General features: G+C 42.6%; 1 protein-coding gene and 1 long non-coding RNA gene across 4 annotated transcripts in view; one reads left to right on the top strand and one right to left on the bottom strand.

Annotated features, from left to right (window-relative positions):
- Positions 1-22012, top strand: part of SLC10A7 (solute carrier family 10 member 7) — a 302825-nt gene that overhangs the window by 237706 nt on the left and 43107 nt on the right. For 2 of the 3 annotated variants that reach the window (XM_005691203.3, XM_013970505.2), the window contains exons 7-9: positions 6551-6634; positions 15713-15878; positions 16845-16896. In XM_005691203.3, coding sequence (XP_005691260.1) covers positions 6551-6634; positions 15713-15878; positions 16845-16896 — 302 coding nt within the window. Of the gene's footprint in view, positions 1-6550; positions 6635-15712; positions 15879-16844; positions 16897-22012 lie in introns of those variants that run through there. The other variant, XR_001919409.1, reaches the window with a different exon arrangement.
- LOC102174864 lies at positions 8213-14802 on the bottom strand. Its single transcript, XR_001296684.2, has 4 exons — positions 14531-14802; positions 11022-11181; positions 10253-10364; positions 8213-8337 (listed from the first exon to the last, which is right to left on the bottom strand). It is a non-coding gene; the product is annotated as an uncharacterized LOC102174864 (long non-coding RNA).

Here is a 22012-nt window from a genome sequence, read left to right as displayed (position 1 = left end):
CCCCATAAAATTTCACTGACTGGTCCATCCAGATTCCTTCCAAATGAAACAGTTTCTAAGTTGAATGGATTGACAGCAGCCAGTCTTGCTTCATTCGACTCAGCCTTCCTCTGCCAGGTTGCAAAATTAAATGCTAATGCCCTAAAGCAGCCTTTGTATGTACCTGATTAGCTTCTTCCTTCTCTTTTTTTTTTTTTAAAAAGAATATTTATTTATTTGGCTGCACTGGGTCTTCGGTGCAGCACACGGGATATTTGATCTTCATTGTGGCACATGGGCTGCTAGCTGTGGCGTGTGGGATCTAGTTCCCTGAGCAGGGATTGAACCTGGGCCCCCTGCACTGGGAGCTGAGTCTTAGCCGCTGGACTACCAGGGAAGTCCCTGGATTAACTTCTTTCTGATACATATACCTCAGTACTAATCATGTACCATCCTTGAGAGACTTAATAAAAAGTCCCTCAAATAATTCTCAGAGTCCTCAGGTTCAAATCCAGAAACCCAGTTGAGAAAGGCTGTGCCGGCATCCACTGCTTATCAAGTTTCCTGCCATCCCCCTCTTTTTATCTTTTTTCCCTCCCTCTTGTTTCTGCCTATATCCCTCTCCATGCAGGCCCCCAACACAGACACACACTCACACTCACACTCTTCTTTCTCTCACATGGACAAGGGGAGCCCAACTTTGGCCTCCATTCTTGTCCCCTCCCACCTCAATGCTCTGTTCTTCGGTCATTCAGTTCGGTTCAATTCAGTCGCTCAGTTGTGTCCCACTCTTTGCGACCCCATGGACTGCAGCATACCAGGCCTCCCTGTCCATCACCAATTCCCGGAGCTTGCTCAAACTCATGTCCATTGAGTCAGTGATACCATCCAACCATCTCATCCTCTGTCGTCCCCTTCTCCTCCTGCCCTCAGCCTTTCCCAGCATCAGGGTCTTTTCAAATGAGACTGTTCTTTGCATGAGGTGGCCAAAGTATTGTGCTGTAGAACCTAAGGATTAAGTGTGCGGCTGTGGAGCCAGCCTTCTCGGTTGAGATCGCTGCTCTGCCACTTTGGAGATACAGTAACCAAGCTGTTGGACTGTCCTGCCCCACTGTTTCCTCTTGTGAAAATGGGGGCACTAATGAGACCCACCTCAAGGGGTCGCTGTATTAAGTCATCCAACACTTTAAGCTTCAGAGCCATGTACAGACAATGTGGCTTCCCAGGTGGCTCAGTGGTTTAAAAAAAAAAAAAATCTGCCTGCCAATGCAGGAGATGCAAGTTCCATCCCTGGGTCGGGAGATCCCATGGAGGAGGGCATGGCAACCCACTCCAGTGTTCTTGCTGGGAGAATGCCACAGACAGAGGAGCCCTGGCAGGCTATGGTCTGTAGCGTCGCAAAGAGACACAGCTGAAGCCTCTTATCACACATGCACCCACTATGTGCAGTACCCACTCCAGTATTCTTGCCTGGAGAATCCCACGGACAGAAGAGGCTGGCGAGCTACAACCATGGGATCTCAGAGAGTCTGACACGACTGAGCGCATAGCACGCACCACGTGCTATAGTAACTTGTAGTGGTTCTCACATGTGAACCCCAGCTCCGCAGCAGCTCTGGAGGGGCTGGTTAGAAACATTCTCACCACCCTCCTTTCATCCTTCCCTCAGGTCTTCTGAATTGGAAACTGAACTGGTAGGTGAGGCTAAGGAATCAGTATTTTCACAAGCCCTCCAGATGTTTCTGGTGTGTTAACATTTGAAAACCACCACCCTCGATGTAAGAGGTAGTCACACTGCTGGGCACCTAGAATATAGACATGAAAAAGACCGCATCTCTGACGTTCAGGAACACATGGTCTACTGGGAGAGGCAGATGTGTAAACAAGACCAGCCAAGGATTCTGAGCAATACATTGGCAACACAGAGCCCCCAAAGAATGAGGAGCCACATCTGCATTTGGGGAGGAGGGTTTGCAAATAATTTCCAAAGAAGTGATGCTTGAAATAATTTTTAGAAAAAAGACTAGAACTTTTCCAGTTGTAAGGGAGGGGAAGACATCCTATAGAAAGGAGTGTGCATGGATCCACATACAGACCTCAGCTTTGAGAAAGCAGCTCCTGGAGAGAGGACGGGTTTGGTCTTTGGTTCACTGTTGGAGCCCCTGGACCTAGAACATGCCTCTGGTTCATAGGAGGCACCAGTGGCTATTTGAAGGATGAACAGGAAGGTCTTAAATTCCCACATATTTCATTTTCACTGAAACATTTCTTTGCAACATGATGTTAAAACAAATAAACCTAATTGTGAGTTCCCTGTTTTAAAAAACTATAGTCCTGAAACAAATTAGCCAATGCCTGGGTTGTTTATTTCACACACGGTATCTTAAAGCACGAGTTGGCAATGTTAGACGTGGGAACTTTAAGCCTGCCAGGTGGCTCAGCAAAGCCCAGAACAGTTGCTTGACACAAGCTTATCTCGAGCCCTTATCCAAACGTGCAAATTATTGATGCTTCTTATAAACACATTGGTCTCTGAAATAGAAACCACATGAGGTTTCCTCATTAAAATGTGAAGAACCAGCTAGCCCAGGCAACGTATTTCCTTCTGCTTCAGTTAAAATCGACTCTGCATGTAAAATGACTGAGTCTTGTAGTTTCCTGGTCTTGCTCTCAAATGCAGGTGCCCACTCTTTCTTCTGGCTGCCAGGGCGTACTTCATGGCCCCAGAGCTTCCCCAAGGGGACCACTGCACCTTCACACTGACCACAGCGACAGGTCTGGTGGCTGATTCAAAAGAAAGGACTTATGCCAAGGTAGACCCCAGGACTGAGGTTTCCTTCCTTTCAGAGCCACTTCTAAAGAGAGCTACCCTGCAGGATTTCCTCCCTAGCATCCCCACCGTACTTCGTCTGGTTTCATATACCCAGTTAATTGCATCCCTGGCTAGCTTGCTCTAGCCTCTGATCTGACAAGGCCCCAGAGGAGGGCTGCTCTAACCTGTGTTCCTAACCAAGTGGATCAGAGATCAAGGGTGTTTTTGAGGACAAAGGGACCTTGGGGATCGTGGACAACCTCCCACCCTCCCCCTCACCCCAAAGCCTTTCCCACTGTCTTCCGGAAACAAGAGGCTTCCAAACACTGAACGTGCAGGTGGTCTATCACGTGATGGATCTAGAGAATAACACACACAATATTCTTCAACACCAAAGGTGAAAAGGGTTTTCCTCTACTTCCCTTTTAGATTGAATTGGGGTTAAAAAGAACCGCCCCCCAAATGGACTCAGTACATGAAATCCAATGGACTCAGTACATGAAATCAGCTTTTAACTTTTCTCTTCATTTGCTCTTTTGCTGCTCTGCAGTAATGCTTTCCGGTTAAACTAACAAGCCCTCCCAGTGTGGATCTGGCTGCTGTCACAGAGCAGATCTGGCTGGAGTCGCTTGCATGTGTTTGAGAAGCACTGCCAATTTCACATCATAATGCAGGTATTAGTGTTAATTGCAAGTGACTTCTTTCTGGACCTCAGTTTTCAATCTTTCAAAAGAGTGAACGGGACCACAAGTCGCTTGCAGGGATCCTATCAATTTTAGGTCTTCTCTCCACAGCAGCACTGAGGAGCTAAGGACAGGGTGGAGGAGAATCAAGGAACACAGACCGCCATGATCATTGCTGTTTATGCGCGCGCCTGCGTGAGCTGATCCTCTCTCCCTTGGTTCTTGTCATGAATAGATGCCCTTAGTTACTAGATGCACATTAGGATTCGTTGTATGACTAATGATAAGAAGTGAAAAAAAAAATACCAACTGATTTTATAATGCTGCAGGATAATGACTTTTTAGATGTACTTTAGTTTTATGTGTGTGGGGGATGTGATTTTGAATAAGGTTTTGTCCCTTTTTAGTACCCCATGTTTACAGACTACTTCATGTGTTCATTCTGCATGGGTTTTTGCTTCTGCAAACATATTCACTGTGCCAGTTCCTGGGATAAGCACTGGGCTGACAGAGGGGATATAAGTTCATATGATTATTCATGAAAACATTTTAAAAATACATTACATAACTTAATAAAGTTGAGCTAGAAAGAGGAACAGAGAGCTCACCCATGAGATTCCAGGCAAGAATGGAGACTTTTTACTTGCAGGTTATCACCCTCTACCCCACTGCCTATCTTCAAAGATTGTGAACCCTCTGGATAAAGCATTGATTGAGCTGAATGTCTTTGAACTTGAAAACTTTGTTCTTTAAATTTTATTTTTCTATTTATCCAGTGCCTCAATTTCTTTGTAAAATATATTTTTCCGTATTTTAATCCTTGCCCTTGGAGCATCTTTAGGGTTAATATTTGTGGAGAGAATATATATTTGTTACATACCTTGGACTTCAAGGACATAGTTGCTTTAAAATAGGGCAGAGTCATTAGCTTTTAATACTTTAGCTTTGCCTAAAAAGAAACATCTAACAGCTGTGTAACATTTGGGGCTTCGAAGTGGCCCCAGTAGTAGTAAGGAATGCACCTGCAAGGCAGGAGCTGCAGGAGGCGTGAGTTCAATAACATTTCACACACCACAAATCCTATGTGATCTTCACCAGTTTCACTTTCTCTGGTTGCATTTTTTTCAGTTTATATTGGTCCTGGAGGAAAAGGCTGGAGGCTACACTTTTTGTAAGTTAAGCTGACAGCCAGTGGTGAGTGTTGGAGGCAGTCTTAAGTGAATGCAGACCACCAGGGGACAAGACATATATTCCTGGTCTCTAGAGTGCGTATCAGAGAAGGCAGTGGCGCCCCACAAAGGGCTGCAGGCAAAGGCTGCAGTCCATGGGGTCACTAAGAGTCTGAAATGACTGAGCGACTTCACTTTCACTTTTCACTTTCATGCATTGGAGAAGGAAATGGTAACCCACTCCAGTGTTCTTGCCTGGAGAATCTCAGGGATGGGGTAACCTGGTGGGCTGCCGTCTATGGGGTCACACAGAGTCGGACACAACTGAAGCGACTTAGCAGTAGCAGAGTGCATATAGATTGGGGCCAAGGATAGGGGGGCAGAGTCATAAAATGCACCACCTAGGGTTTAGAAAAGATCTTGGTGGGCTGGTGCATGCAGAAATCAGTGAAAACGCTGGTCCCAGGGAACTTCGTTCTGAGCTATTGACTTCACTTTGCTAAATATTTGTTGTTTAACATTCTCTTTCCTCTGTCATCACTGCCTCCACATCTTTCACAAAAATTGTTTTCCGAAAGATATTTCCAAGTTTAACTAAACTTAGGTAAAGATGGAAATTGAGGTTTGGTCTGCAGAGGAAGGTGAAAGAAAGTTCCAAGGCCCGGGGAGATGTTGCAGAAGGGACTCATGAAAGAGATGAACGTCTATGAAACAGCTCCTCTTTGTCCAGAAAGGAGGTTTTGAAAAAACATGAGAAAGTTAGCAGGTGGATTTCCCTGTCAGTCCAGTGGTTAAGACTCTGCACTTCTAATGCAGGGTGTGGGTTCAATCCCTGATCGGGGAGCTAAGCTCCCACATGCCTTGTGGCCAAAAAACCAAGACGTAAAGCGGAAGCAGTATTGGAACAGGTTCAATAAAGACTTTTTTTTTTTAAAAAAGAAAGTGAATAGGAAGGCAGCAATTCTTGGCAGTAGAGGTTAATGCGAGCGTGTGACTGTGTTCACAGAGAAACGCTGCCTTATGGTCCGGCAGTAACATGTTTATGAAGCGGAGACTGCAATCATTAGCAAAGCAAGAACCAGAAAACGAGGATGGAGTCAAAACAAGAATTATGATCAATGTTCAGGCATACCAATTTGGAGCGGTACATTGAAATTTTAAGTTGAAAAATAAGTTGTTTCAGGATTTCCCATTTCCAAGGTTCTGTGTAAGAATAAATTTTTAAGGATATGAGATTCATTGCCTTTGTTTTGGAGGATTGGGGGAATTATAAACTATTTCATTTACATAAGTAAAAATGTTATCTTGATAATAAAATAATGAGACATACTTATTTGGCTTAGGTATCTGCAGATGGGTGAAATAGAAATCACATAAACTTTGATTACAGATGAAATATCATGCCATGTGACTATAGATAGTGTAGACACAGAATGACTTAACAGGCAGTAACGTATTTAATAACAGGGCTTCCCAGGTGGCGCTGGTGGTAAAAAAAAAGCCAAAGCAGGAGACATAGAGTTCGATCCTTGGGTGGGAAAGATGCCCCGGAGGAGGGCATGGCAACCCACTCCGGTATTCTTGCCTGGGGAATCCCATGAAAAAGCAGACCGCCAGGTTACACTTCACAGGGTCGCAAAGAGTCAGACATGAAATAAACCATATAAGTTAATTGCGAAACAGTAGTTATTTTTCTTCAATCTTAGTCTCACAATACAAAATTATATATTAAGCTACTCAATTTATCTTGTGCTAAATTTCGAAAATAAAAGTAACTTCACTTGCTTTTTGTCTATAGCTACCAAGTTTTGGGTGCATGTAGAGAATTCATTTATTACACTAATGAACAGCATTCTTGATAACTAACTGAAAGTAATTCTAGCTCCTCTTATATTCTTGTTTTGCAGCTTGGCTCATCCTCTTCTGTGCCTTTTACATCTATTTTTTCTCAGCTTTTTATGACTGTTGTGGTTCCCCTCATTATTGGACAGGTAAGGTCTCCAGTTCTCACGGCTCTTTTTCTTTATAGATCAAATTGTGAATTCTTATGTAGTGTCAGGACAGTTGAGAGAAAAGCTAGTCAGAGGAAGTGGTTAAATAAAAATCTAAGACTATGAAACACAAGTTTCCTCAACCATGATAGTCCTATCTTTTGATTTTTTTAATGAACATCAGTCTTTTTTGCAGATAGCTATATATAGGGACACCTGCATACAGTCTTGATTTTTTAATTTATCATTCCTTATTGTAGCTATGTTGCTAGCTTAAAAACATCTAGCAAATTATTACCTTGATTTCCAAAGCATTTAGGACCATTTGAGGAACAGGCAGCTGCATTTGACCACCGTCTTAGCCTTCTCTGATAGCAGTGATCATGCTTGTGATGCTGTAATTGATAAAACAAACATTTAATTCTATTAGCTCTTTAAATTCGATCTTAGAAAATTTAGTTTCCTTTATTATTCTTACTGAATTAGACTCATAGAAGAAATTCCTAACTTCTTATAACAGGTTGATAATGAGTATATAATTCAATTATGAGCATACAAATTTAAAAACAAGGTTGTTGTTTTAATCCTAGGTAGCCACAGTAACAGCATACGGAATTTAATGCACTGCTAAAGCTAGTGAGTCTCAGCAAAATAGTACGTTAGGATGGTGAAGAGCCCAGACCTTGGATTAAGAGCGACTAGACTCTGGTTCTTAGTCCTGCCTTCTATTTGCTGTGTGACCTTGGGCAAGCCATTTAATCTCCTTAGCTCCAGGTTCATAATTTATCAAATTGTAGAATAACGGTACCTGTCTTAAAGGGTTATTGTGAAGGTCACGTGAAATATGATGCATCTAAAGTTTTTTCCCTCATACAGCCTGATACAGGTAAGTGTTCTACAGTGTCATCATCATTTTCAAATTCCCTGTAGATACGAAACAGGAAGTAATTCTTTGAGGCACTGGCTATTTAAAAACAGTGTGTGTATAGACATGTAGTCTTGACCTGCTGTCTTAGGTTCTCCAGGAAATCAAATCTGAGACTGAGGTCTCTGTGCAGCAAGTTGAATTGGGGGGACCCTTGGGATCAACAGCAGGGAGCCTGAGACAAGTGGGATGAGGGAGGGGTTGTCTGTGGTGCTGCCCCAGTGGGATCTCAGGCCAGACCCACCCCTCAGACTTGTCCTCCCTGAGACATGCTGCTGCTGCTAAGTCGCTTCAGTCGTGTCCGACTCTGTCCGACCCCATAGACACAGCCCACCAGGCTCCACCATCCCTGGGATTCTCCAGGCAAGAACACTGGAGTGGGTTGCCATTTCCTTCTCCAATGCATAAAAGTGAAAAGTGAAAGTGAAGTCGCTCAGTCGTGTCTGACTCCTAGCAACCCCATGGACTGCAGCCCACCAGGCTCCTCCATCCATGGGATTTGCCAGGCAAGAGTACTGGAGTGGGGTGCCACTGCCTTCTCCCCCTGAGACCTGAGTGCCCGGTTTTTCTCCTCTCGCAAAGAGCAGTCATCACATGCTGCCTCCCACTCCCGCCCACCCTCTCGCCCGGGAGAGGTCTACCCTTGCCTGAGTCTGCTGTCTTAGCAGCAGTTCCCAAAGAGGACCTCAGCTGAGCTGGTTCCATCAGTCAGACTGCTCTCTGTGCTGGAAATCCCTTCCAATCTCCAGCCAGTGTCTTCACTGTCTCCAGGGTAGTCCTAAAAACAAAACAAGCCAGGTTCTGTTATTCCTCTCCGCAGAAACCTCCCCTGTGGCTCCCTGCCACCTGCTCGTCCTGTGGGCCGTGAAGCCCTCCCAGTCTGACCCCAGCCCGCTTGTCGGTGTCCTCCACATCCGCCTCCCCCGTCTGCTTCGCAGCCTTCCCTTCTGCCCTGCGATGTGCCCCTTCTCCGCTCCATGCCTCTACCTTCCTGTTGCCTTCCTTTCTGGCGGAAAACTCCTGCTCACCCCTAAGACTCAGGACAGAGGTGCCCTCTGAGGCGCTCTGACACCCCAGCCCTAGATTAAATTCCGGTTCTCCCATCCTACTTGACTCATCATATGTATTAGGAGCGACAATAAGGTAGCCCCCGTGAGCTTCCCAGAAGCAGAGGCTCTAGCATAAGTGTATTTAGTAGCATACTCAGCTGGTGAAGAATCCGCCTGCAATGCAGGAGAACCGGGTTCTATCCCTGGGTTGGGAAGATCCCCTGGAGAAGGGAAAGGCTACCCACTCCAGTATTCTGGCCTGGAGAATTCCATGGACTGTATAGTCCGTGGACTTGCAAAGAGTTGGACACAACTGAGCGACTTTCACTTTCACTTCCTTCCAGGAGTTGGATGTACACTGTATGAAAATCTTGGCTGAAGGAAACTTTGAATTTATCCTCTCTGTAGCCCTGCCAGCCATTTTCCCAAGATCTCCGGCTTCACTCAGTCCTGTCCAACTCTCAGGACTCTTTTGCATTCCGTGGGCTGTGGCCCTCTAGGCTCCTCTGTCCATGGGGTTTCCCAGGCATCACCGACTCAATGGACATGAGTTTGAGCAAGCTCCAGGAGATAGTGAAGGACAGGGAAGCCTGGCGTGCTGCCGTCCATGGGGTCACAGAGAGTCGGACATGACTGAGCGACTGAACAACAACGACCAGCTTCGCTAGAGAGAAATATATCATTAGTGCCCATCTTGTTTTAAATTCATGACCCCACATTTAAAATGTCATTCAGCGCTTCCCAGACATCCTGCTCTGCTTCCTTATGAGATCCTTTTACCCTGTCCTCTACTTTCAAATCCCTTTTACTTCCCCTGACACTCTCCCCCTTGCCATTACCCTTGGGTCTCACTGACTTTGCTTCTGTTTCTGAAACCTGTCAGCCTCTGTCCTGCCTGTCCCTCTGTTTGGGACACCTTCCTACCTGTCACCTCCTAAGAAAGGCCCTTCCTCCGCAGGCTAACCCATTCAGTCCCTAGTGTCTTATCCAGTTTGAACCTCTGTTTGGTATGGAGCATTTTCTACTTCTTGTTTACTTGTTGCTTTTGCTTTTTATTTATTTCCTCAAACGTGAGCTCCATGAGACCAGGGACCTTGTCTGCTTTTTAATCTCTCTGCTCATTTGCTCACTGACCAACCTAACCTTTGAGATATGATCTTTGAGGGCCTCGTCAGAAGTGCTCAGCGTCCTACTTCAGAGGAACTAGGTTCCTGGCAATGCAGCCTCATTTCTCAGTTAGAATCAGAGTTGCCATATATTAAAGTAAACATTTCCGTAGATTTTTATATGCATTTTAAATGAGATTTTATTATTACCTGTTAAATAAATGTTGGGAACTAGAGAGAGAAGAAGACCAGGAAGGGTGAGTTGAAAATATTTTCCTTAATCTTTTAATGATGATAAAACTTTTATCATTCTGTTTCTTATTTACATTTCTTAGAGTGGACTTTGCTTTTTGTGTGTACGTGTTTGCTCCAGACAATACTTCTTTTGGACTGAAATCATTACTGAATGACTGACGCATCAGTCACAGGCGGTCTGACGTGTGACACACTGATGCACAGTCTGACATGCTGACGCCTGTGGTCTAGTTTGGTCTTTGCCACTGCCTGGCTATACACATGATTTCTAGGACCCACTTACCTCGTTTGTAGAGCTTAGAGTTTAATATCTTCCAGCTCGGAGATGCCATGAGTGTATGAGATAAGATTAGTCTTTCCATAGATGGTTGGGAGATTGCTTGCTTCCATCAATTCTAGAATGAAATTAAGTGTGTGTTATTGTAATGTTTCTTCTTTTCAGATAAAGCCTTCAATATATCTAAGTGCCTGTGACAAATGCTTATTTTATGCATTAGATTTGAGAGATTTATGAATCAATGTTAATGAAATAGAATTTCCACTACCTTTGAAAAATATTTTTTTAAACAGCACACTAAACCCCACTTCAATAAGTTAATAGTAAAAAAGCATATTATTTGTCATTTATGCATTTTCTAGCCCCTCGTTCATGCTTTGTTTCTCAGTTTGAGATTGACTTTTCATATTAAATAATCTCCAGCTGAAGCTGCAGTTAATGTTATTAATGCTAGTAAAATTTTGCACTTATAAAATGATATTAGGTTTTCATCGCTTCACTTGAATCACTCTGGGAGAGGAATGGCTTCTATTAATGCATCATACAATGGGATATACAGGTGAAGAGTGCTGAGATAGAAACATCAGCAGACTGGGACTTGGGAATAAGCATAGTTCTTATTTACCATGTACAGTTCCTGGTTCTAAAGCATTTTATATGTATTTAATCACTTAGTCCTCGCTACAATTACTAGCCTATTCATTTTAGAGGTGCGGCCCAGGGAAGTTAAGGAATTTGCCCAAGATCACAAAGTAAGACGCTCCAAAGTCTATACCTTGAACCCCTGTGCTATTGTTCACTCAGGAGATAGAGGTGAGAGTCCTAATAATCCATGTGACTACTTTTTAGCATTCGATGCAAGCTGTTTGGGCTCTCTCAGGTGCCTTTGGTTTCAGCTGTAACCCGAGCAGGATAGAATCTGCTTAACCTTGTTCCTGTGAATGGAAGTAAATGTTATTAGAGGGAAGGAATTTCAGAGAGTGAAGTCGATGATGGGTGCTTCTTTTAAATAGATGGGTGCTTCTATTTAAAATAAATAATCCATTTATTATTATTGTTTCCACTTTTGTTTAAAGAAAGTGAAATATTAGTTTGAATCTACTCAGTGTTTAATAAATGTTACACAATTGGATTTGATGTCACATCCCTGACTGTACATTTCAAAAGAACATTAATGAAGAAACAAATCACTTTCTGAAAAAATATATATTCAGTGGAATAGAGGATTAAAAAAAAAGGCAGACTCACGATGTAGAGAACAAGTCAGTGGTGACAGTGGGGAGGGGGCGGAGCAGTACAGAGACTGAGGAGCAGGAGGCACAAACTATCGGGTGTAAGATGAGCTCAAGGATGTACTGTACAACATGGGAAATACAGTCAATATTTTGTAGTAACTGTAAATGGAAAGCAACCTAAACCACTACAGTACTGTAAAGTAGCTTCCAATTAAAATAAATTAATTAATTTTTTAAATTGTATGAACTCACAAAAAAATCTTCTAAAAAATTGAAGAAACAATCTAAAACTACCTGAAAAAAAAATGAATTTTAAAATCAAACTTAACCTGAAAAATCAACCATCATCCATCCCCACTCAAAAATCAATTTGTAAATGTAAAGACAGAATAGAAAGAAAAACACAAGAAAATGGCCTGGAAAAAAAATGAAGAAAACAAAATGATGGCTATTATACTTCTCACTTTCCTCTGCATATCAACCTTCTTCACCCAAGACTGTTATTTTTCCAGGGTCTCACCTTGGAGATCATGCAGTAATTGGCATGCAGTTCAGCTGATTAGAAATAAAAGGATTCAAAAGTTTAAGTTGCGTTTTAACCTTTCCTGGTGCTTAATTTAAAGTAAAGAAAATCAAAATGCAGAAGGCGAGACAATAAAAGCAAAAGGCTTCTGATGGAAGATTTTTTCCCCCTTCTATCTCCATAGTGAAAAGCAAGCAAGTTAGTGAGGATTTGTCATTTAATTTTGAGAGAATGCATCTCTGTGAGCTATGAGGGAAATGAATTAGTATAGATTCTGAAGAAAGTTACAACAAGCCGCCTCACCAGAATGCATTTTTCCACTTCATTTTGACTTCCCCCCCCCCCAAAAAGAGAATTCTGAGTGGTTTATATCAGGTTGCGTTCATCTATCTCTGAGCAAGTCTTGTTTCCTATGAGGTTACTAAACACTGGGGTAAGGCAAAGAGGTTTGGAGAATTTTTAAATGACATGAATTCTTGACGAGTGGAGAATGTTTGTGTCAAAAGTGTAAGAGAAGTTGGGTTTCCTGGAGTTTATATCCTAAGCCCATATTTGAGGCATATCCACACGACTTCACCCAGTAGTTTGTGAAATATTTTAACACTTTTCTAGCTACACAGTGCAAAAGAAGGTGTTTTGTGATTTTAATTTTAGAAGGAGGTGAAAACGCCCTGTGGAGGCTGGCAAGGTATAGAAACACAGACAAATATCACTATAAGACTAAAAACAGTAAAGAACAATCTATTTTCCACTGGGGTTATCGTTCCACTTATAAGTGTGTAAAGTTTCCAACCTTCTAGTTGTTTTCTGTTTTGAGATTCAGTATCCAACATGAAGAGTTGAGGGGAAAGGCATGTTAGCTAGGAGGATGCAGAATTTGGCATCCCTGTTTCTTGCCATATTAGAAGAATCCTAATATACTATGAGACTCTGAGTACTTTGTAATGAAGAAAGAGGTACTAATTAGGTTGACTAAGTCAGATTAAAACTTATAAAGTTGATTGACGATTACAGGTTTGTCTTGGTTTTTAAATTGGTGAGTTACACCTCGTTCACATTTATTTGTTTATTTTGTCAGAGGTGGTGGGGCTTTTACTTTTGGAATTGGGATCCCACATTCTATAATCTATTGCAGAGAGAGGACTTCTGTGTTTTTAACCATTATATATTAAAACAAAATTGGAGACTATCAATTTCAATAACCCCATGTCATTTCCATGTTTTATTTCCTAAAGTTGTTGAGTTGCATTGATTAGAGCAATTATCAGCATTATTGCTACTAGGAACAGAAAGTTATAGAATGACCTTTTAAGTGAAACGTCTGTGACCTTCTATTAAGCAGCTACCCCCATGGCGCCTGGAGAAGGAAATGGCAATCCACTCCAGTATTCTTGCCTGGGAAACCCCATGGACAGGGGAGGCTGGTGGATGATAGTCCATGGGGTCTCGAAGAGCCAGACACAACTGAGCACACGTGCCCAATGGTGATATATCTGAACATGGGGCCGTCTGAGTCCCTCAGTTCAGTTGTTCAGTCGTGTCTGACTCTTTGCGACCCCGTGGACTGCAGCACACCAGGCTTCCCTGTCCATCACCAACTACCAGAGCTTGCTCAAACTCATGTCCATTGAGTCAGTGATACCATCCAACCATCTCATCCTCTGTCGTCCCCTTCTCCTGCTGCTCTCAATCTTTCCCAGCATCAGGGTCTTTTCCAATGAGTCAGTTCTTTGCATCAGGTGACCACAGTATTGGAATTTCAGCTTCAGCATCAATCCTTCAAGTGAATATTCAGGACTGATTTCCTTTAGGATGGACTGGTTTGATCTCCTTGCAGTCCAAGGGACTCTCAAGAGTCTTCTCCAACACCACAGTTCAAAAGCATCACTTCTTCAGTGCTCAGCTTTCTTTATAGTCCAACTCTCACATGCATACATAACTACTGGAAAAACCATAGCTTTGACTAGATGGACCTTTGTTGGCAAAGTAATGTCTCTGCTTTTTAATGTGCTGTTGAAATTGGTCATAGCTTTTCTGAGTCCCTCTGGTACCAAAATGTGTGTTCTGATACATCAGTCTGTAATGCTGTGTAATAGAACTAACTATTTCTCTATACCCCACTACATTTTCATTGTAAAGAAAGAAATGATCACTAGATAAGTTACTATGGTTTGCAATTGCTTTTACAGAAACAAAACACAATTTTTTAATAAATGCAGCTATAACTTTAATTCCAAGTTGTACTTTTTAAAAACATTTAACACTTGTGGCTCAGATGGTAAAGAATCCACCTGCAATGCAGGAGAGCTGGGTTCGATCCCTGGGTTGGGAAGATCCCCTGGAGAAGGGAAAGGCTACCCACTGCAGTATTCTGGCCTGGAGAATTCCATGGACTATATAGTCCACGGGGTCACAAAGAGTTCAACACAACTGAGCGACTTTCCCAAACACAGACATTTCGATATAAAGCCCTCTTTCTCCTCCCGCCCCACCCAGCCTTCAAGGTGCTGACCCTGCTTCTCTTACCAACCGGTCAGCTTCCTGCCAGAACACCTTCTTCAACACTTCTTTCACCTACTGAGTCCTTGAGGTGGGAGGAAACTGATCAGTAGCCGGCCGTCCGCAGGTTCTCTGGAGTGTCGTTTATTTGTTCTTGAGGATCTGTGAAGGCATGCCTCGTTGCGAATTAAGCCTTTTTAGAGCCGGAGTGGAAGCTGACAGAACCCCATCAGCCTTGTCAGGAGAAGTTCCCTGACCTCATTATTGCTAATGGATCGTGGTAATTCAGCCTGTTGTGAAATCTCATGTTCAATTATGCAGGATAATGAGTGACTCAGAACTTAATGTGTCTCAACTCTAGTCCTCATTATCGGGTTTGTTCAGCTTCCTTCAGAAGCCAAAGGTTTTAAATAGAGTGGTTCACTTTTATATCCAAACTTAAAGTTATCGCCAGTGTTCAGGCTGTCCTGAGTTGAAATATCTGATTTGATTTTAAAATATGAGGGGATTTGCCATATAACTTCATGTTTCACTCACCTTTTTGTAGGAAAGTTAGGACAGGTTTATTCATTTTTAAGTGTTAATTCTAGAATTCTGAAAGCATGCAAATGGCATTTGTCTTTGGATTCACAAAAACTCTAGATATTCAGCATCTGAATTATTTAAACTCCCACAACACATGCACTTTTGCTTTTCAAGCATGAGTTATAATTTAATTAAAAACTTCTGGTGCATTGCTAGCATTTTAAATATTAATATGTTCCATGGATCACTTTCGATTACCTACCGTCTTGAAATTCTTGAAGATGTCAGATTTTTAAGATTCCCAAAGTTGCACTTGGAGTTGTCTGTTGAGGCAAAGGGGACTGTGATAATTACACACATCCATTAGGATCAGCAGAGGAGATAAACTTTGGGGAGGCTTAATGGGCATGTCTCCCTGACAGCCAGCAGAGAGCATTTGGCATGATTAAGGATGGATTTGAATGCAGTTGAAACTACACTCTCATTATGGACGCTAGTGGAAGCTGCAGTACAAATGTTAAATTCCCCGGGAGAAGAATGGGGTGGCGGGGAAGCTCTGAAATCCACCGTGGCCCTCATCCAAGTTATTCTCTTTCCTTTCTGTCTTTCGCTGTCAGAATCACTTTGCGATGCCCAGCCCGACTCCCCCTGAAAAGAGGCAACCTGTTGGTCTCTGTGTTTCAGATTGTCCGAAGATACATCAAGGACTGGCTCGAAAGAAAGCAGCCTCCTTTTGGTGCCGTCAGCAGCAGCGTGCTCCTCATGATCATCTACACAACCTTCTGTGACACGTTCTCGAACCCAAGTATCGACCTGGATAAATTCAGTCTCCTTCTGGTACTGTTCATAAGTAAGTCGGAGGGCAGGCTGTCCTCGCTCTCTCCTCAGCCTCCCCACTAGCAAAGCATAACTATTTGTGATCCCTAAATTCATTGCCAAGGTTCATTTGATTAGAAAATATATTTCGTTTCATATTATATGTAGTGACTGTGGGTATCTGTTCTTTAAAAAGATATCAGCATCCACGTATGACTTAATCTCCTTTGTTTATTTATGTCTGATTTATAATAGTTGATGAAAGAAGCTGCAACAGCTATCAAATTCAAATGTTAAAGTGACCCCTTTCTTGCCTATTTTAAAAATTTTAACTTGAAGTTTATTTTACCCTTTACTGTGAGTTAAAAGTGGGATTTATAATATATGGTACTGTTGTTTTCTGAGTATAGTAATTGGCTGCACTGGTTAAAATGTGACTATTTAAGTCATTTTTTTCTATTAATAAAATAAACCCAAAGTAATATCATTTCATATTTAGAAGCAGCAGACTATACCATGCAAATAACTGCTAGGCTCAAAAACTAAGCTTTTGCTCCATACCCTGTAATACCAAAGACAACTTTTGGTAATTGTAATATCAAAGAATCTTTTGTTATTAAAATCAACATGAGTTATTCTAAAATATATGTTACATGCTACCGCATTTGTGATTTGCTATTTGCTAATTTTCATCGGATAAACCAGCTTTTGCTAAACTGAACAAATTAAATAACCAAATTTTAAATCAAAGAAGGTCTTAGACCTACCCTGAGTAGCACATATCATGCCTTATCTCTGGGAGTATCTTTCATAAGAACAGATCAAGTCCTGGCTAGTGTAAATGATTCTGCCGGTTTAGCAATGTGTGTGTGTTTGGCTTATTCATTTGTTTTCGTACTTGAGTTCCCATAACCTTCAGATAAAACTAAGCATACCAATAAGTAGGCTGCAGATATTGTTTTTACAGCGCTAATTTAGATTTAATCTTTTTTTTTTTCAGTATGTTCTATTCAACTGAGTTTTATGCTTTTAACCTTCATCTTTTCCACAAGGTAAGTGATTAGATGTGTGTGTGTGTGTGTGTGTGTGTGTGCGTGCGTGCACGTGCACATGCACTCAGTCATGTATGACTCTTTGCGACTCTATGGACTATAGCCTGCCAGAGTCCTCTGTTCATGGAATTTCCCAGGCAACAATCCTAGAGTGGGTTGCCATTTCCTCCTCTAGTCGATCTTCCCCACCCAGGGATCAAACCCCATTCTCTTGCGTCTCTTGCGTCTCCTGCACTGACAGGTGGATTCTTTACCACGAGCGCCACTTCCTGAGAATCATGCTCTGTACCTGACTTCTAGGCCCCTACACCCTTCCCTAGTCTTCTGTCTCCTGGCTGTTGCATCTTGCTCTCGCCACCATCACTTTGTCGGCGTCACCAAGCGACCTGGGCTTGGCCCTCGTCTCTTCGCTCCCACTGTGTGCTTAGGCAGCCTTCTCTGTCTCACTGGCTGCAGCTCTCAGCTTCCTGCTGATGAGCACTGGACCTTCCACTGCAGCGTTTTCCCAGAGCTCCTGCTCTGCTTCCCACTTCGCTTCTGGATATCTTCACCTGACTGTCTTAACAAGACCTCAGACTCAACACCTTCAAAATGGAATTAGTCTTTTGCCCTAATACTTTGTCTCTCTCTCTCTTTTTTTAATGAGAATGGTACTAGTATATATTGAGTTCTTTATATGTACCAGTTTTTCCAAGCTCTTTGAATGTATTAACATATTTCAGTCTGACAACAACCATATAACTAAGTGAAATCATTCTTTCTGCTTTGCAGATGAGGGTAAACCTGCTTATCTAAAAATCACACAACTCTTACATGGTAAAGCTGGGATTTGAACCCAGGGAGTTGATTTACTGGAACATGTATTCCTTTCTCTTTTTTGGAGTATAACTGCTTTACAATACAACTAAGTGAATCAACTCTAAGTGTATGTATATACATATATATATATATATATATCCCCTGCCTCTTGGACTGTCCCCTCACCCCATCCCACCCTGCTAGGTCATCACAGAGCACGGGGCTGAGTGCCCTGTGCTATATAGCAGCTTCCCACTAGCTAGCTATTTTACATGTGAAAGTGAAACTGAAAGTCGTGTCCAACTCTGCGACCCCATGGACTATAGCCTGCCAGACTCCTCTGTCCGTGGAATTTTCCAGGCAAGAATAACTGGAGTGGGTAGCCATTCCCTTCTCCAGGGGATCTTCCCAACCCAGGAATCGAACCCAGGTCTCCCGCATTGCAGGCGGGTTCTTTACCAGCTGAGCCACCAGGGTAAATTTTACATATGGTGGCGTATATATGCCAGTGCTAAACTCTCCCAGTTCGTCCTAACTTCCCCCTCCCACCCTGTGCCCACGTGTCCATTCTCTGTCTGCATCTCTATTCCCAAAACTAGGCTCTTCTCTACCATTTTTCTAGATTGCACATGTATGTATTGATATATGATATGTGTTTTTCTCTTCCTGACTTACTTCACTCGGTATGAATGAAGCTGTCATCCACAGAGTTGCTCAGACTGGACTCCTTCACATAATTCTTTTTTAAATGTCTTGATCCTGCCTTGGTCATATTTCTTGTGCTTCCAAAGCTGCTTCCCTAATTCAGGCTCTCATTGCCTTTCTCCCTAGACTGTTGCCATGGATGACTTTCTGATATCCTTCATTTGCAGACTGGATATTTCTTGTGTATTTCATTTTGTTTCCAGTGGCTTGGAGTTCTGAAAATAGCTGTCTTGTTCAGAGATCTTCAATGGTTACGCAGTGCCTGCAGAATGAAGTTCTTTTGAAGGGCTGAGTGAACCGCTACTAGAGTTCACACTGTCTAAGCTGTAGGTTGAGGTAAAATCTTTGCTGTTCCTTAGAAGGCAATGGCACCCAACTCCAGTACTCTTGCCTGGAAAATCCCATGGACGGAGGAGCCTGGTGGGCTGCAGTCCATGGGGTTACTAGGAGTCGGGCATGACTGAGCAACTTCACTTTCACTTTTCACTTTCATGCATTGGAGAAGGAAATGGTAACCCACTCCAGTGTTCTTGCCTGGAGAATCCCAGGGACAGGGGAGCCTGGTGGACTGCCGTCTATGGGGTCGCACAAAGTCGGACACGACTGAAGCGACTTAGCAGCAGCAGCAGCAGCAGAGGAATCTCAAACGTTCTCATTTCTGTCCCTTGCTTAGGCTGGCCCCATGTCACAATTGGTCTCTGTGTCCTATTTCATCTTGCTTATTCGTAAAGGCTCACCTCTAATGAAACGTCTTCCACCAGTATTATACGTTCAACAGATATGAGAAAGTTACCATAGTGAATACTACACGTGATGATTTTGATCCTGTAGGGCTTTACAGACTAGGTATATAGGTACTGATAGCTGAGTGTTCTGTTAGTGCTGCCATAACACAACCCATAGACGATTCAAAGAAGAAGGCACTTTCAAAGAGAGTGGGAGAGCAAGACTCCATGGAAGAGATGGGATTTGACATGAGTCACAGAGAATAGCTAACTATTTGGCAAATGCAGGCGCAATGAGGGAATTTTGGGGAGAAGAAATAGTGATGCACGTGTAGACACACACAGACACACAAGACCTGGCGGAACAATAGGAGTCAAAGAAAACGGAAAATAATGCTAGTAACTGGGAAGGTAAGCGTGGGCCAGATTGCCAGGCCCTGGAGTGCCAGTTCCTGGCAGTGAGTTGCCGCAAGGGGAGGAGCCTGGCTTGTTTAGGAAGCCTGGAGTGGTGTCTGGGCGTGGATGGTTCAGGCCTCGCATTAGGCGCTTGGCTCTTAGAGCACTTGGTGCGGCTCGAGGCCAGTTGTAAACAGTCAATAAAAATGTATTGATTGGTGTAATTGGAAACATTTTTCCAAGCCTGTGCTTGTGATTTATGAAGTAAGAATAAAGCCCAGAGCCATTAAGTTACAGAGAAAATGTGACTTAATTGGGTAAGTCTGAGAGTAGAAGCTATTTTAAAGTTCCTTTTGTCAATGGCTCGTTATGTCATCTTCAAAAAGATGTTTGCCTTTTGCTGGTTGTTTGCTTGCTGGTCCTTGTGGCAAAAGTAATCATCAGACTCACTCATCCATCCCGTGAGGGTAAGTGGAATACAGATACCCCGTCAGTGACTGAAAAACGCCTTGAAGAACCGCAGAACAGCCGCTACTGGGATTATTGCTGGGGGTAGGGGGACATATCCCAACCAGTCAAATTAGAAGCGAGGATATTCCTCATGAAAGAGGCTGGACTTCGTAAAGCCTTGTGGTTTTGAGGCCCTTCTGTTCTGCCTTCACTGAGGTTCTGTTGTGTTTTGGACTTGCTTGGCCCCCTGCCAGAAGTGCATGCTCTTTGGTGGACAGCAGAATGTGGAGCAGCTATAACTCTGCTCCTCGGTACTGGCTGTAGAGCCCCGAAACGTGCCATTAAAATCTGGACATGTTTCGATTAGACAAAATTTATGATCTTCACATTCTGTTTTCACGTTGGAAGACCCCGTAGCACCTGAGGATTTTACCGGAGAAAAGAAAAATACCAACATTTATTGAACCCTGCTCTGTGTCCAGTACCATGCTACAGTTTCTGCATGTTATTTTGTGTAAGTCTGACAGCAGAAGACCAGGACGCTGTGCGTGTGGGTGCTATTTTGCAGATGATGACCCACGCTTAGAGTAGTTTAGGAACTTGCCTGAAATCAGATTCTGGTAGTTTACTGACTTACCCCAAATCAGATGGCAGGTGCTACACTTAGAATTGCGTGTCATCTCCATTTGACATTTCCAAAAGCATTTACCCTTGCTGTTTCCACCACACTAAGCTACTTCAGTTACTTTTTAAATTCCTAATATTTGTTTTGATTGGGGAATTTGTAGTGAGTATGTGACTGGATTCTTCAAGTTCACACACACACACAAATTAGTCAACAACACCCAGAGTTAGAACAAGAACCCATTGGTTTATACGTCATTGAGTTCTTTTCTGTTCCTACTTTTTGTTCCTTCCTTCTTAAAATTAATAAAATTGGCCTGTAGCAGGTTTTTTCTTTTCTTTAACTTACCAGTCCAATAAAACTAAATCAGAGACAGAAATCTCAGCAGAGAAATCAGTCTGTCTTTTTTTGTACAGCATGCCACTGACCTCTGATGGTGGAAGTTTAGCATAAACCAGGAGAGACCCAGCCAAGAAAATTCAACTTCCCTTCAACACTCTGCTTATCTGGTTAATATTTCTTAGGTTTACAAACCTGAACTATTACCTCTGTAGTGTGCCGCATGGGAGCCTCTTGTATTAATACTCTGAGTATTTAAAGTACATTTGAGAGTACATTCTGTATCCTGAATTATCAGTTCACAGAATAGCATCAGGGTTAAAAATTCCAACTCTGGAGTCAGATGGATTTGAGTTTTCATTCTGTTTAGTAACTTTATAACTTTTGTCATTGTCCTCATTTATAAAATGAAGACAGTACTAATACCTATCTCATAGGGTCATTTGGAAAATTAAATAATATGTACATAAAGCCCTCAGCATAATACCTAGTATACAGCAAGTGCTCTGGAAATGTTAACTACTGTAAAATATTTGTTATATCGCAGTAGTTTATATTATTTCAAAAACTAATTATGGAAGAGAGAGAATCAGCATTTCTAGTTCTGTAATACATTCTTTTTCACACTTCTCTGTCACGGTTGCTAGGAATGGGGAGTTCATTCATCAAACCAAGAGTCCTTTGTCCACAGTGACCTAAGCTTTCTGTGACTTTCGGAAGCTTCAAAGTTAGAAGAAAAATGCTAAAAAGCTTAGGAAAAAAAGCAGTAATGGGGAACCTTTTCAAAATAAGACAGTTTGGTAGGTTGACAACTAGAGTAATAGAAACAGAGAATGTCTCTGTTTCTTCTCTGTGACAGAAGAAACCATAAAGAAAGGAAAGGGAACAAGTATTTAAATATTTGTAGGACACGACTGAGCGACTGAACTGAACTGAACTGAACTGGGTGCTTTGGTCCTTATCAGTACATTTGCTATGAGATGTCTCATTCAGCCTCTGACCATAGCCCAGGGAGGGAAGTGGGGCTGGCCTGAAGAGTAGGAGAAGGGGAGAGACAGGCAGGGAGCAAGGGAAGACA

The sequence above is a fragment of the Capra hircus genome, chromosome 17 (assembly GCF_001704415.2).
Source record: "Capra hircus breed San Clemente chromosome 17, ASM170441v1, whole genome shotgun sequence".
Taxonomy (NCBI): Eukaryota; Metazoa; Chordata; class Mammalia; order Artiodactyla; family Bovidae; genus Capra; species Capra hircus.
The sequence above is the reverse complement of the archived record's forward strand: the minus strand, read 5'-3'. Positions and strand labels throughout refer to the sequence as shown.